The 15,549-nt window shown below is 47.0% G+C and overlaps 1 protein-coding gene and 1 long non-coding RNA gene across 3 annotated transcripts in view; one reads left to right on the top strand and one right to left on the bottom strand.

Annotated features, from left to right (window-relative positions):
- Positions 1-2,860: 2,860 nt before the first annotated feature.
- TAF3 (TATA-box binding protein associated factor 3) overlaps positions 2,861-15,549 on the bottom strand; it is a 182,222-nt gene continuing 169,533 nt past the window's right edge. Inside the window, exons 5-7 of the mRNA XM_060659337.3 lie at positions 8,114-8,369; positions 4,541-4,647; positions 2,861-3,696 (exon numbers count right to left, since the gene is read on the bottom strand). Of these exons, the coding sequence (XP_060515320.1) occupies positions 3,582-3,696; positions 4,541-4,647; positions 8,114-8,369 (478 nt within the window). The 3' untranslated portion in view covers positions 2,861-3,581. The remainder of the gene's footprint in view (positions 3,697-4,540; positions 4,648-8,113; positions 8,370-15,549) is intronic.
- Positions 4,564-15,000, top strand: LOC132695107 (uncharacterized). 2 transcript variants are annotated; one of them, XR_014137889.1, is made up of 4 exons: positions 4,564-4,652; positions 6,368-6,574; positions 13,181-14,174; positions 14,706-15,000. It is a non-coding gene; the product is annotated as an uncharacterized LOC132695107 (long non-coding RNA). The 2 variants fall into 2 exon arrangements; XR_009617727.3 differs by lacking the exon at positions 14,706-15,000 and having other exon boundaries at positions 13,181-14,468.

The following is a 15,549-nucleotide window of genomic DNA, read 5'->3' as shown; positions in this document are numbered from 1 at the left end:
CCAGGAAACTGCCGACCCAGCAGATGGAAGTGTTGACCACTGTCCTACAAAAGAAACTAACGGCGGGGTTGTCCCGGATGCAGAGGGTAAGGAGCCGCTGAGCATTCAGAAGCCACACGTCATGTTGACGTGATGTTGCACAGGAACTGTCCAGCTGTCCGTCTAAATATCGAATTTCCAGTGTCCTCTGTGGGGCTGCACGCGTGGACGAAACAGTCGCTTCGTACGTCTGAGCTACCACTGATGCGAGACAGGAGCGGCTGACCCTGCTGTGGGAAGAGCCCTTATTCGGAACATTATCTGTCTCCTTCCTCCGTCGGGGGAGCTCCTCTACTCTCAGACTCAAACCTTCCAGAGAAAAGTGCTGTGATCTAAAGAGATGGGCCGTAAGAGCATCTGTCTTGAAAACCCAGCCCGCGTGCCTTTGGTGAACCTCACTCATTAGCATTCCCACTGGCGACGTTTCCACATCTCGGTGTTCATTTTCTGCTTTACTTTGGTTGGTAGGTCTTGGTTGGACCGTCCTATTGAAAAGGGAACAAAGGCGGTTTAGGTGATACAGTGAAGGAAGGCACTGTATTTTATCTCTGAAAAGAAGCCCGACGAAGCCAGAACGCCCTGATACCCTCCGATTTTCTTCGGGACGTTTGCAACCACGAAATCAGCCGGAGGATAAAGATCTTCACTGTACTTGGCCGCAGACGCCTTCGGAGGAGAAACCCCGTGTGGGTCCCAGAGGTCGTGCTCTGCCGGCCACGTGGGGCTCCGCGGGCAGACGCTCTCATCCCCGGAGTTTGTTTCCAAGAGTGAGGGTGTCTCTGCTTCTTAAATACCACCTCCTTCAATAAAATCACTACCCGGATCTGTCCCCCCCCCCCCCTCCCGCCCCCCTCGGCTAGAGTGTGGACCGCCCAGGGCAGATGGCGGTGCAGTGAGGACACCGGGAAGCGTGCCACCGCTGCAGAGGCAGAGCCTTTCCGGCCCCTGGCGTCCCGTTCCTAACACTGCCGCTGCTCTGCTGGTCGTCGCCGGTGGGAGTCGAGACGCAGTGTCCTCTCATGCCTGGAGCCCCCTGAGGCTTCGCTCCGGACTATACGGTCTTTCCCGTGTCCCTCTCCCCTCCTGCCCAGCATGGGCCAGGTCTTCGCCGATTTCTTTGGGCTCCGTTAAGCAACGTGAATCCCCTCCACTCTGTACGGTCTGCTTTTCTGCATGCGACTCAACGGAGCAGGGCTATGCCCAGCCTTCCCACCCTGCCTTGTGACACGGGTGTTTTATTTTCGCGCCCACGTTTCCCTGTGCAGTTTCTTGCACTTCCTTTGGTGGGTGCCCGGGGCGGCCGTCCGCTAGAGACTGAGGCCACCGGCCCGTTTCGCACAGGCCACCGAGCAGCCAGAAGATGGTAACGACTCTGAGTCTCTGGTGACCTGGACTGGATTCGACTCACTGACCTAGAGGTGAAAGGCTCTGTATTCCATTACTAATCCCTCGAGCTCTCCGGCCCCCTGAAAATGATTCTTTGGTTTTATTATTGCAAAGGCCATTTATAAAATCATGAACTGGATTTAGGAAAGCAACCATGAAATAGCAAGGGACAACGACTGATTGAAATTCCTTCAATGTATTATGGGCTGAAGTCTCTCGACAGTAGGATTGGGGAGAAAGTTATATATAGGCACCTCCATTCTTATTTCAGTAGCATGACCGGCTCACTTAAACGTGGCAACTTTAGATCCACTGACCATGCCTCAAGAACTAAATCCTAAATAAAGAAAATGGAAAAGCAAACTATGAAATAGCCAATAATCTTTATTTTGCACTTCCCCACCCCCCGTCCCTCTCCAAAAAGCACTAATGGGTATATTTGTGCATGTGAAAATACTGTATAAAGTATTTACGATGATCTCAAATCAATAAAACAAAAAACACAGATCTCAACATGGATGCTTCGTTTCCTTGCAGGGAGAGAAACATTTTGGCTTCTAGAACAAGGAGGGCAGTGAAATACTGCGCCCTTAAAAGGTCGGTTCCATTTCCACTGATTTGCAATTTAACATTCATGGCAGAAAACCTCATTTCTCTAACCACATAATAAGTTTTAAAATATGACTAATTCATACACTAATAGCAATTTACTTGGCATTAAAAAAAAAATCACAATTTCTATTAATATATTTGTATTAGGTTCAAAGCCCATATTCTAGCATTCAAGATATCCATTACACTGGCCCAAATCGGGATTATTCCAAAATCAAGTAAAAGTCCATATTTATTCCAAAGTTGCTAAAATATGCTAATAAAGTTAAATTTGATGTTTTACATTAAAAATAAAATATTTGGTTTCTCTCTCAGACATCTATAACATATAATAAATAGTGGGCAGTATAGTAATATAATAAAGTTTTGTGATACCCTGAAATTTGATGAGTTTTCTTTAAGAAAAAAAATTCATAATATACTTCATTTCAGCCTTAAACCACAATCTCCATGAACAGATTTGCAGAAATAAAACAATATAAACACAAAATGCTACAGTATATGTTTTTTGTTTTGTTTTTGTTTTTGTTTTCTCTCGGGGGAATCTACACGTCCGTTTAATAAAAGTCAGTCAAAGAGACGTACAGATAACAAAACAATTTCGAATCATAGACTACAAATTGAAATTGCCTTGCTTTCCTTTCAACTGCTAGGGCCCCGGGGCCCACGGCGCGCGGGGGCCGGTGCGGGGCCAGCTCAAGGTAGATCACTCGGAACTATGGCTCTGTTTTCTAGCCTTCTTCGCTTATGTACAGCAGGAATTACAGACATGGCTGAAATCACGGTGGATTCCAGAGAAAGCCAGAATTAAACACGATAAAAATTTAAAAAATAACTACTTCATAAATATTTATTATTTACAGCAGGGGAGATCTTCTATAGTCTGGGAGGTTTTGTACAAGTTGATGAAGTGTAGGAGCAGTGAGGAGAATGCCAGCAGTTTCGAGAAGGGCACGGCTAGGATGCGACCAACGTAGAAAATGCGTGCGAGTCAACAAAAATAATCTGCGCCAAAGCAAACGGGACATGATAGAAACCTTTTTCTTAAAAAATAGAAGGTATTTCACAAAAGCCTGAACATTTTACATGTTAGTACTAAAAACGGGGGGAGGGGGGATGGGGAAGCTTCATATATTCTCGTCACAAAAATATTGAGCAACACTCCGTCCGGAGCTCCTTTTCTGGTATTAGGATTATCTCGCTAGAGCGGGAGAGAGGTCGCAAACTGTATACAGACGGACGATGTCCTTAAATTACAGTCGAGGCAGCTTACACTTTATCTTCTCGTCTAATAACCTTAATGAAAAGGCCCTGGAGAGAGAATAAAGAAAATCAAAAGGGAGGATTACGGTCTTTTTATTAATAATACTTGTCACTGGTAATAGAAAGCGGGGGCGTGGCCGTCCTCGCCCGTCACGTGGCCCTCCGTCCCACGCCGCTTGGCCGGGGCGGAGCCGGCGCCGGCGCATGCGTCCTGGGCCTCCCGACGCCGGCGGCCCCTCCCTGCGAGGCTCGCGGGCGCCGCGCGGCGTCAACGTGCCCGGTCAGTGTGCCCGGTGCTTCCGCTTCTTGTGCTTCTTATCCTTCTTCTTGTTGGCGCACTTGGGGCAGAACCACTGCATTTCTTCCGGGGGTGCGGCCATTATTCCCACGCAGGGCCTACGTGGTTGGAAAGGAAAAAGAGAAAGGCATTTGTTTGGAAAACCAAACTTCACTTATGTGTAGATTGCCTCCCTATGTTCCGAAGCAATTGTTTTAATTGAAAAAAAAAAATTTTAAGTAAGTTTAAACAATTAAATGATTTTTACGCCTCTAGTATGTTCAGCCGAGCCCAGGCCACAACAGCTCTAGCTCCCGGAGCAGGGCTGCCGCGGGGCCAACCCCGTCAGGCTGTGGCCTCCCCTCTCGGGCCGGGGGCCCTCCCCGAGGCCCCGCTGCAGGAATGAAGGCGGGCTCCCTGCAGCCACCAGCGGCCTGGTTTTTCCGAGCAGCGGCCCGTGTTTAACACATGGGTGTCCTGTGTCCTAATGGATTTCTGTCTGTCTACATCTGATCTTTACACTGTACGGTGAGAGGGTGATTTGCACGCATTCTGGATGCTTCTCCAGTGTGGGGGAGCTGGCGGGGAGCTGTGAAGAGCGGACACGCCTCCGTTCATGCCTGCGCTTTGTGACGTGTATGCCAGGGGGTTACCTCGATGTTCCTGTCAAGTGCTGCAGCTGATAGTTACTGGAAAGGAAGGAAAGGGAAACCTTTACCACCACCCCCCCCTCCTCCTTTTTTTTAAACAAGAAGGACATATAAGCTAAACAAAACATGTGGAATTTAGGCTGCAGAACAACCGTCCAAAGACTCCTGATTTCTGCACTTAACACTAATGACGTCGTGATCTTATTGTGCTGTTGCTTCTCAGGCGGCTCCCAGGACAGCAGTGGCGCCGGGAGGGGGTCCGGAAGGGACCCATCACCCGTGCGCCTGCCCGAGTCCCGCCCGCAGCGCTCACCAGTGGTACCAGTCGTCACAGTCGTCACAGCCGATCATGGGACTGCCGTCGTCCGGCTTGTTGCACCCGGGACAGATCCAGATCTGATTCCCCCACTCATCTCGGATCTGAGGTTTTTAAGTAGGGGGTGGGGGGGAGGGAAGAGGGGGAAACCAGGCGGAATGGGGGGAAAAAACCAAAGAGAGGGCAACATAAGAATGATTACTTTCACACTAGGAACCTAATAAACAAGTTAAACTGAAAAGAGAAAAAGTGGCTTGACAATTTGCGAAGGCCATGATCGCCATCATGAGTACCCTGGGATCCACAGGAGACAGAAAGGAGCTGCTAAGTACTCAAGGAGAAGGCTTTCTAATGAGTATTTTAATTTTTTTTTTTAACATTTATTTATTTTTGAGAGACTGAGAGAGACAGAGTGCAAGTGGGGGAGGGGCAGAGATCGAGAGGGAGACACAGAATCGGAAGCAGGCTCCGGGCTCCGAGCTGTCAGTGCAGAGCCCGACCAGGGGCTCGAACTCAGAAACCGCGAGATCATAACCTGAGCAGAAGTCGGACGCTTTACCCACTGAGCCACCCAGGCACCCTTCTAATGAGTGTTTTAAACTCTCTTGTAAGTCACAAAAACAAGGTGTTTGTATAACCAGTTCTATGAGCAGTATGACCCATAGCCACTTTTATCTAAAAAAACTAGTGTCAACATGTTAAGTTGGGAACGATTAGGGTCATTATGGCCGTAACAGTTGATATTTTTGAAAGCTACAGAGCTCAAGTATATGCAATTTCCTCAGTCACGTTCACAGACGTGGAATTACTGAATCCAGCCAAATGTGCGTGGATCACCTTATTACTTATTAGCCAGGCACTTGTCCTGAACTAGCTGATAAGATCAAGGATATAAAAGAGCTGTTACTAAGTAACTTTCCATTCCCTTTATGACATTTTCAGTAAAGCACAACAACTAAAGGGCAAATAAAAGGAGGGATGCGAGAGGCCAACGAGCTACACATGTTAACATTATTCTGCCATAAATGTGCGGTGCCCTGGAGTTCGCTTTACTTAACTGAGCTGTTCCCAATGGGAAGCATCCCTAATGATATCACTGCCTCAAATTCCACAGTTACAAAACCAGTTTGGAAGAAAGAAATCTAGGATGAGCCTTCAAAAACCAGCCACGACTACTAGCTACTTTTCAAAAGTGTTTATAATAACGCGGCCAATAGTCTCTAAGAGTTTGTGCTGCAGGTGTGGTCTGTCCCTATACTTGCGGATAGAACCGTGACTAGAATGCAGAAAGAGTGGCTTTCGTGGTGTGCGACGGGGGTCGTGGGGGAACATGTTTCATTCCACTGATGGGCTATTTGAAGGGCACCATTTTTGGAAGTCTACTGAAGGCAAGCTACGTGATATGGAAGCTTCCTAAAGAAACCTGTGGGCAGCTGCATCTGATTTACCCTCTCTAACTCTGAGGGGAGAGAACCACCTGTTACCGTGTGCCAGCTCTCTGGGGTTAACCCTGGTCCAGCACCCTATGCCCTGAAGCTGCCATGCATGGCCAGCCCGGCTGGCTGGTTGACCTCTCTTGAAATTAGAAGGCCGTGACTCTGTTGCTGCTGAGAAATTTGCCAGAGCATCCTTAATAACTAACAGCAACCAGGGTACTGAGTTCTTTCAAACATCTGACTTTGTTCAACCATCCTGAAACAAGCCCTGGGTAGGTTAAGAATGGGGGGCTGGAGCTAGGGGAACCGAAGTGACAGTTCCAAAGTCCCACTGTTAGGCAGTCACAAAATCAGCCTTTTTGCTCTACGGCCTATGTTTTTCCTCCAGGTCACACGTTTTGTCTTCTGTCTACAAAATGTCGCCGAGGAGATAACGAGGCTTTGCTTCCATGTTATCCATGCCGATCAGATTCATCTCCGGGGAGTAAGCCCGAAAATCCACTGAGAACCGGAAACTAGGCTATAACATCCTGTACCGATCATCCAGTCTCACCCGAACCCCCTAATTACAGATGAAGCAATGGAGACCGAAGAGGTTAAGTAAACTTTCCTCATCAGCCCATCTTGGGGTGATGTGCCCTCAGTTAAACACCTAGAACTTGGTCCTTGAATGGCCCAACTTCTTTTAAATGTTTATTTTTGAGAGAAAAAGCATGAGCAGGGGAGGGGCCGAGGGAGAGGGGGACAGAGGATGTGAAGAGGGCTCTGCGCTGACAGCAGAGAGCCAGAGGTGGGGATCGAACTCACATGTGGTGAAATCATGACCTGAGCTGAAGTCAGAGGCTCAACTGACTGGGCCACCCAGGTGCCCCAGGTCAAACATTTTTTTAAATTAATTAATTAATTTTGATGGAGAGACAGAGCAAGCAGGGGGAGGAGGAGAGAAAGAGGGAGAGAGACAGAATCCCTGGCAGGCTCTGGGTTGTCAGCATGGATCCCCACGCGGGGCTCGAACTCACAAACTGTGAGGTCAGGACCTGAGCCGAAATCAATCTGTATCGGATGCTTAACTGACTGAGCCACCGGGGTGCCGCCAGAATGGGCCAATTTGATGACCACAGATTTTTATCACATCTTCTATTTTTGTCTTGAATTGCCAACTTAGTATTTTTCTGTTAATTTTTCACATCTTTATGTCCTCTCTCAATACCTTTTGGGATTTCCTTCTCATCCTATCATTATAGTGCCTAAAATATTTATTTATTGAAATTTCCTCCTAAAATACCTTCAAGAAAGATAGTATTTACCCGATGTGTAGCAAACACCACGAGTCCTACTGGCCAATCACATCTATTCAGACAGATCTGGGCCATCAGTAAGCGGACAGACCCCAGTCTGCCTATTTGGTGGTCAGATCCGTACCGGGACCCCGCGCGCCTGTAAGTGCCTCAAATCCCTCGGTCGTGTGTATGTCACTCCACGGTGCCCAAAGGACGTGTTTATAAAGACACTCCTTCACTACGAGCTTGACTTCAGGCTTTAGAGTGGGACCTGACGCTGTTAGGTACGGGGAAAACAGCTGGAAACAGTCCCAGGACAGCGACGGGAACTCATTCGAGGACACGCCTGGACACCCAGGAAGCTGAGTCCGGAAGTTCATTTCCATTTAACACGCAAGCCTGGCATACTCTGGGCCTCGGCCCGCCAAGCACTGTCAGCAGTGCGGCTGCCTGGGGCCGGCGGCGGGCCCTGAGGAGCCGTGTACCTTATGAAAATTATACGCGTCCGTGAGCAATTTCACCGCCGGACGGAGAACTCCAACGTGGGACCGGATCACTGTTCATCTCGATACTTAGACGCGGACGCTGGGCGGTATGAAACGGCACAAAGGAACGGCAAGCGATGCCCTGACATCTGGGGAGACTAAGTACGTCAATGCCTTCACGCCCTTCAGCCCAAGGCTTGCATGTGCAATGGAAATGCCTTTCCGGGCCTCAAGGGCCGCGTCCGACATCCGGGAGCGACACACACGACGCCGCGGGGCGGCGGGAAGCCCCGTCGCGGGGGCAGAGTGCGCCCCTGCCCCCCCTCCCCCCCCCCCCCCGCAAGCGTGCACACGCAAAGGGCAGCGCACCACGTAAGTGCTCACGGTCTCCGTTACCACGCTCCGGACCGGGGCCTTGGACGATCCGGCGCCAGAGACGGCGGGGGCCGGGGCGGGCATCAGGGCGGGGGCCGCGGCCGACGGCGGGAGGAGCGGCGAAGGCACCGGGGCGGGGGCCACGTGCACGGGCGCGGGGGCCGGGGCGGCTGCGGGCGGCGGGGTCTTGGGTCTGCTCAGAGAAGGGGTCGGCTTGGCTTCGGGCGCCGGGACCACTTTGCTGATGACACTGTCAACGAGAGACAGAAAGGGAGAGGTCACGACAGGCTAGCGCGCTCACACCAGGCATTTAAAACGTTATCACAGAGTAACTTTCTCCTTCTAGGAGCAAAACTCTCTTCCGAGCGAGCATCCGGGGCCCCACCGGACTTGGTCAGAGTCAGGCCGGGGGGAGAAGGGTCCGCGGCGGGAGTGAGGGGTGCTCCCGGGGGCGGGCAAGGCCGGCCGGGCTCCCTTCCTGCGTCCTTGCAGCTGGCGGAGCCGGGCGGGGAGGTGCGGCCCCTCCCGGAACACGTGCGTCCCCAGGACTCACCGGCAGGGACTCCAGCCCGGACATCCGAGCTCGGAGCCTCGGTCGGCCCCAGGCTGGCCGCGTGAGCGGGGGAAGGCACTCGAGGATGCGGTGCCCGAGCACCTGTACGAAGGTAGGTAGGATCCTGGACACCGTACGCGTGTCACCTCCACCGGTCCTCAAACCAAGTTACCGTGATCCCATTTCACAGATGAGGACACGGGATTGGAGAGAGGAAGGAATGGGGCAAATGGGTGGCAGGCTTTGAACCAAGGTCTATTGGATTCCAAAACTCTTTCATTTTTTAAAAAAACGTTTCCTTATTTGAAAAAAAAAAGTTATATATAATTTCAAGCAGAGAGAAAACCAGTATCACAGCTTAGGAAACAGAGCTAATTGGACATCGGTCCTTGGCCACATTTGCTTAGATCTCCCTCCTCCGGAAGTAACCGCTGTCCTCAAGCTGGCAGGTACCTTTTTGTATCTCTGCTTTTTGTAGATGCCCACAAACAATATATACTGTGCTCCTGTTTTATGCTCTTTGACTATATACACAATATGACACCATATTTATCCTTTGCAACTAGTTTTCCTTTTTTTTTTTTTTAATGTTTATTTATTTTTGAGACAGAGAGAGAGCATGAACAGGGGAGGGTCAGAGAGAGAGGGAGACACAGAATCCAAAACAGGCCAGGCTCTGAGCTGTCAGCACAGAGCCCGATGCGGGGCTCGAACTCACGGACCGTGAGATCACGACCTGAGCTGAAGTCAGATGCTTAACCGACTGAGCCACCCAGGCGCCCCCCCCCCTTTTTTTTTTTTTTAATTGAGATATAACGGACATATAACCTTGTGTTAGTTTGAGGTATACGGAGTGTTGATTTGGTACATTTATATGTTACACTGATTACTGTAGCTCATAATCACCTAATACCTTTGTCATGTCACATAATTATCTGTCTTTGTGTTTAGAACATTTCGGATCTACTCTCTTAGCCACTTGGAAGCTTCTAATACGGCACTGTTGACTATAATCTCTTTGCATTAGGTCTCCAGAACTTACCTGCCAGTGTCCCACTTAGTTTTATGTCCCCTGATTCATCCACACTGATACACATAGGTCTGTATTTTTCATTTTACTTGGAGTACGCTGTACCATGGTTATGAATAAAGCCAAAGGGTTTGTGCCCATTCCCTTACTGAGGCTAAAACATACTATCCCGTAAATGTTACATGTTAACTTGGGACGCGTCCCAGAACTTCCCCAGGCTATCTTCCCAGGAATGAAGTTGCTGGGTCACAGGGCATGCACATTCTCACCTTCACCAGGAATCCCAAGCTGTTCCTTAAAATGACGGCACCGACCTGTCTCCTCTTTCTACTATCCGACACTAACCTTTCCAAGCCCTGCTTTGCTGATCAACACTGTGGAAATACAGACGGCTGCCTCTGAGGGTCATAGTGAGAACCTGAATTCAGAGAAACGTGTCAAACACCATCAAATGTAGAGTGTGAACGCCAGCATTATATGCACGGCTGTTGCTCATGACAACCCCACATCGCCATTACCAGGCCTGTATGCTTTTCTACCTTCTTAGAGTCTTGGTTGACAAAGCACTCCACTACGAAGCATCGATTCTTTGCTATTCTGATTAGAAGCTTGTAAAACGTTAAACTATCTTAAAAATTTCGCCATGTAAACGAATAATTAATGCTAACTGTTTTCCATTTGAGTTACGAGTATGACTGTCTTGCTGACTCGAACGTAGCCAAAAACCAAGAAAGTGTAACATAGGCTGTTGGTGGAGAAGACACTCACTAATGCTTAACACAATTCACGGTGCATACTGACCAGACTCCTACTAAGTCCTGCATGTTCTAAGCACTTGAAAGCCAACGGCACGGTGGGCCCTGTGCTAAATACTCACGTGCCTTACTCCCTCGATCCTCACGTCAGCCCCATGAGGTAAACACACCTACGACTGTCCTTTCGCAAAGCAGGGCACAGAGAGATGAAGTATCCTGTACAGATTCACAGACTGCTAGGAGACGGAGCCAGAATTTAAATTTTTGTTTTAAATGTTTATTCAGTTTTGAGAGACAGAGCAGGGGCAGGGAGGAGGGGGGCAGAGAGAGAGGGAGACACAGAATCCAAAGCTGTCGGCACAGAGCCCGACGTGGGGCTCAAACGCACAAGCTGTGAGATCATGACCTGAGCTGAAGTGGGACGCCCAGATGACCGAGTCCCCCAGGCGCCCCGAGACGGAGCCAGAATTTAAACGCGGGCGGTCTGATTTCAGAGCCTGTGAACTTAACAACTACACAACACTGTCTCTCTCACCGCTTGCTGGGCGCGTGCTGCCTAATACGTAAGGTGGGAGTTCAAAGTTATTGCTAAGGCATTTATATCCGTATGTATTTTTATATCCGCACTTCCTATTTTTATGGCTAAAGTTTTACACGCTGTTTTTGGAGGTAGTTTCCCATAATGGTTTGAAATCTAGATGCTGGGACCAAAACTAAAGGAAAAGCAGGAACCAGAGAGGTTAAGCAGAACATAGATGTGTCAGCCTGAGGGCACGTATGCATGAGGGAAATCTGATCTTTGGTTTTGATAAGGAGGACAGGTTTCAAAGCCTGGGGCCTGCCAACGTGGAAAGTCTGACAGAACTCCCTCCCCACATTACAAACTCCCAAGAGGCCACTAGACTGATTAAGAATTAATCAAAGCCTCGTGAATTTTTAGGTCTGTGGTCCAGGACGCTACATTTAAGGTACTTTGGGCTTGCAATGTGCCCAGGTACCCAGCACTAATCATCTTGAGATGAGGTAACTTAAAACGTAGGCCTTACATTATTAATGCAGAGAAGTATTAGGAGACAAAGCAGCACATAATCTTAAAGAAAACCAAACGTACGAGGAGCCAAGGTAGCATCAGGGAGAACCAGAAGATTACAGAGACTAGAATTATTAATTATAAAACAACTCTGCCTACACTGTTCTAAAAAATGAAAGGCAGGGATGCCTGGCTGGCTCAGTCAGTGGAGTGTGTGACTCTTGATCTTGGGGTTGTGAGTCGGAGTTCCATGTCGGATGTAGACATTACGTAAAAATAAAATCTTGAAAAAATAAAACTAGGGGCACCTGGGTGGCTCAGTCCGTGAATCGTCCAACTCTTGTTTTCGGCTCAGGTCATGATCTCACGTTCGTGGGACCGAGCCCCACACTGGGATCCATGATGAGTGTGGCGCCTGCTTGGGATTCTCTCCCCTTCTCTGCGTCTCCCCCACTCACATACTCTCTCTCTCTCAAAAATAAATAAACATTAAAAAAAGAAAAGGCAAAGCATGACATTATCTGCAGGTAATAGAAGGTTATAAAGAGTCATCTAGCAGATTTTTTTTTTTATTTTTTATTTTTTCAACATTTTTTATTTATTTTTGGGACAGAGACAGAGCATGAACGGGGGAGGGGCAGAGAGAGAGGGAAACACAGAATCGGAAACAGGCTCCAGGCTCCGAGCCATCAGCCCAGAGCCTGACGCGGGGCTCGAACTCACGGACCGCGAGATCGTGACCTGGTTGAAGTCGGACGCTTAACCGACTGCGCCACCCAGGCGCCCCTCATCTAGCAGATTTGAAAAGAAACAAACTGACCTAGAAATGAAAAATACAACAAATGGACTCAAATTTATTCTCAGCAGAATGAGAGAACTGTAAGCTGAATAATAAGACAGAAGAAATAATCTAGAATGTAGCTTAGAGGGGCAAAGAGAGAATAGAATAAATTACTACATATCTAATAATTACTACACACTTAATCATAATTCTAGAGAAAGAATGGGGCAGAGACAAAATGTTAATAAGACTATCTGAGGACATTCACAGACGTGATGGCAGATACGAATCCACAGACTTAAGAAACCCAACAAATCCCAGGCGAGATAAAGAAATCTGCACCTAGACACATCAGAGTGAAACAATGAAACATCATAGATAAAGAGAAAAGTCCGAAAAGCGGCGAGGGGTGGTGGGGGTGAGGGGGCGGGGGGAACCAGTGACTTTCAAAGAGACAGATGGCAGCTGACTTCTCCACAGCAATGATGAAGCTGGAAAACAGTGGAAGAACATCTTGGAGGTGTTGAAGAACAATGCATTTTGTCTTTGGAAACACCTTTCAAGAATAAGGATGAAATAAAGACATTTTCCAGAAAGCAAGATCTAAGGACTTGCCCACAGCGGACCTTTACGAAAAGAAATTTTAAAGTAGCAATTCCCAAAGTTTTTGGTCTTGGAGACCACTCTACGTTCTTAAAAACCGCTGAAAAACTCAGAGAACTTTTGTTGACGTGCATTGTACCTGTCGATATTTGCCACATTAAAAATCGAAACTGAGAAATTAAAAAATAATTATTTTAGTAATTCATTGAAAAGGAAGAATAATAAACCCATTACATGTTATCAGGTAACATTTTCTTTCTTTTTAAAATTTTTGTGAGAAGACTAACACTACCTTTGTATTTTCTGCAGATCACCTTCGTGTGTGCGCATGTAACTGCAGGGGGGAGGAGTGTTTTCATGGCCTTTTCAGATGACCGTGTACATTCTTCGATACTGCACCCAAAATGCAACAAGTGACAGCTGCTTAAGTTAGTCACAATGTGTGATCTGAAACCGTATCACAGCTTTTTACACTCATCGATGTGCTAACGCTCTGAATAGCTATTTTACCCACCCATGATTATAGAACATCATGCATTGGTTTGTAATGTCGGTTCACTGAATTATGCAGCTCTTCTGAATATTTACACATTTCATTGTACAATATTAAAATATCACATCTGGTGGTGTTACCGTCATCTCATCACAAACTTCTTAAGAGTACTGACGAGCCGTCAACTTGTAATATGTTTTCCAAGATGCGAATTTTTACTTAAAAGCTTCTACTTTGTCATTTACAACGAATATTCTCCCCTGAGAATTTCCTTGTGGTGACAGGCTTCCTTTATTCATTTTTGACGAAATGTTGCCCAAATATCCAAATGTGAATAAGCACAGTTTGTAGGTGGCTCTTTCAGGTAGAAAGAGTATTTTGTGAGGAAAGCTGCTAGTTCAGCTTGCAACTTAAATAATCACACAAATACTTTTCCTCAAGACACCTGTCATGTTTTAGTAAGGACAGGAAGTATTTTATGAGTGCTTCCTATTTCATCACTATCTATTTCAACACATAAACTACTATGTTCCAAGGCCTATGCACCACTCTGAGCATCTCTGTTCTTTTTCTTTTTTAATTAAAAAAATTTTTTTTAGCGTTTATTTTTGAGACAGAGAGAGACAGAGCATGAGTGGGGGAGGGGCAGAGAGCGAGGGAGACACAGAATCCGAAGCAGGCTCCAGGCTCTGAGCTGTCGGCACAGAGCCCGACGCGGGGCTCGAACTCACGGACCATGAGATGACCTGAGCTGAAATCAGATGCCCAACTGACTGAGCCACCCAGGTGCCTGAGCTAAAGTATTCTAAGGTACTTCTATTATCTGGAAGGAGGTGCAAAGGTATTACATTTAAAATGTAGTAATTTCTAGGGTAATCATGGAAAGATTAGAAATAAAGTAAATGTTTAATTTCTAAACTAGTATGAAGAAAAATGGCATGTTGTTCTTTTTTTTTTTTTTTTTAAGTTTATTTATTTATTGCGAGAGAGGAAGGGAAGGGGAGGAAGGGGCAGAGAGAGGGAGACAGAGAATCCCAAGCAGGCTCTGCACTGTCAGCACAGAGCCTGATGTGGGGCTTGAACTCATGAACTGTAAGATCGTGACCTGGGCAGAAATCAAGAATTGGACGCTTAATCGACTGAGCCACCCGGGTGCCCTGAAAAATGGAATGTTAAAATAAATAAGAAAGGGAGAAACAGAGAACAGAAAGACAAATAGAAAACCCAAAATAAGGTGGGTTATAACTCAAAAGATCAATAATTATATCATATAAATGGTCTAAACAATTTACTTGCCAGATTGAGTAAGACAGCGAAACCTAACACTATATTATTTGTCAGAAACACATCTAACAACGGAGCAGTGGAAAGGCTGAGGGAAGCGGCCAGCAAAAGAAGCATATGGACACAAGGAAATGTGACCGCAAACAAAACAGACTGTGAGGTGAGAACTACCAGCGGTAACGAAGGTTTCTTCATAACGATAAAAGAGTCCGACGTGCCAGGACGAGATAATAATCTAAAATTTGAATGCACCCCAAAACACATCCTCAAAATATATAAAGCAAAACTGACAGACCTGTAAGAAACAGACAAAGCCACAAGTATAACTGGGGATTTCGCGTATCTGTCTCTCTGGAACTGACAGAGTAGGCAGTCAAAAAGCCAGGAAAGGTACAGTTATTGTAAGTTTTGAAGCAAATAACAAAAATAACAAAACTGACCCAATGGACATTAAAAAAAACCTCTATGTTCGACCAATACAGACAACTCATTCCTTTCAAGAACACACTAAAAAAACCTGACCAAACAATTCCCATAAGGCCAAAGAATAATTTGAATGGTCTGTACCCATATCTGTTACCTTGGCTACAGTAATTCCTCAAAGGCATGAAAAGCCTTTTTACTTCTGTATCCTCAGCACCTAACATGTTAACACCTAATAAATACAAGCTGGTCCTGCAAGTAGTGATTTTCTAGAAGAAATGATACATTTAGGAAATAGGAAAGTTTTCTACCCAATAAAATTATAGGGAAAGATTGCATAGTCATATGCACTATGATGAGGGAGGAAAGAGGGATGTAGGACAGGGAAGGAAAACATGGGGTGTCGTGAAGAGAGGAGAGCAAGTGAAGGTATGACAGGTCAGGAGCGTGGGGGGAGAACCCAGGTACCTGAGGTTGT

The sequence above is a fragment of the Panthera onca genome, chromosome B4, assembly GCF_046562875.1.
Source record: "Panthera onca isolate mPanOnc1 chromosome B4, mPanOnc1 haplotype 2, whole genome shotgun sequence".
Classification (NCBI taxonomy): Eukaryota; Metazoa; Chordata; class Mammalia; order Carnivora; family Felidae; genus Panthera; species Panthera onca.
Note: the sequence above shows the minus strand (reverse complement) of the source record. Positions and strands in the feature narration are given on the sequence as shown.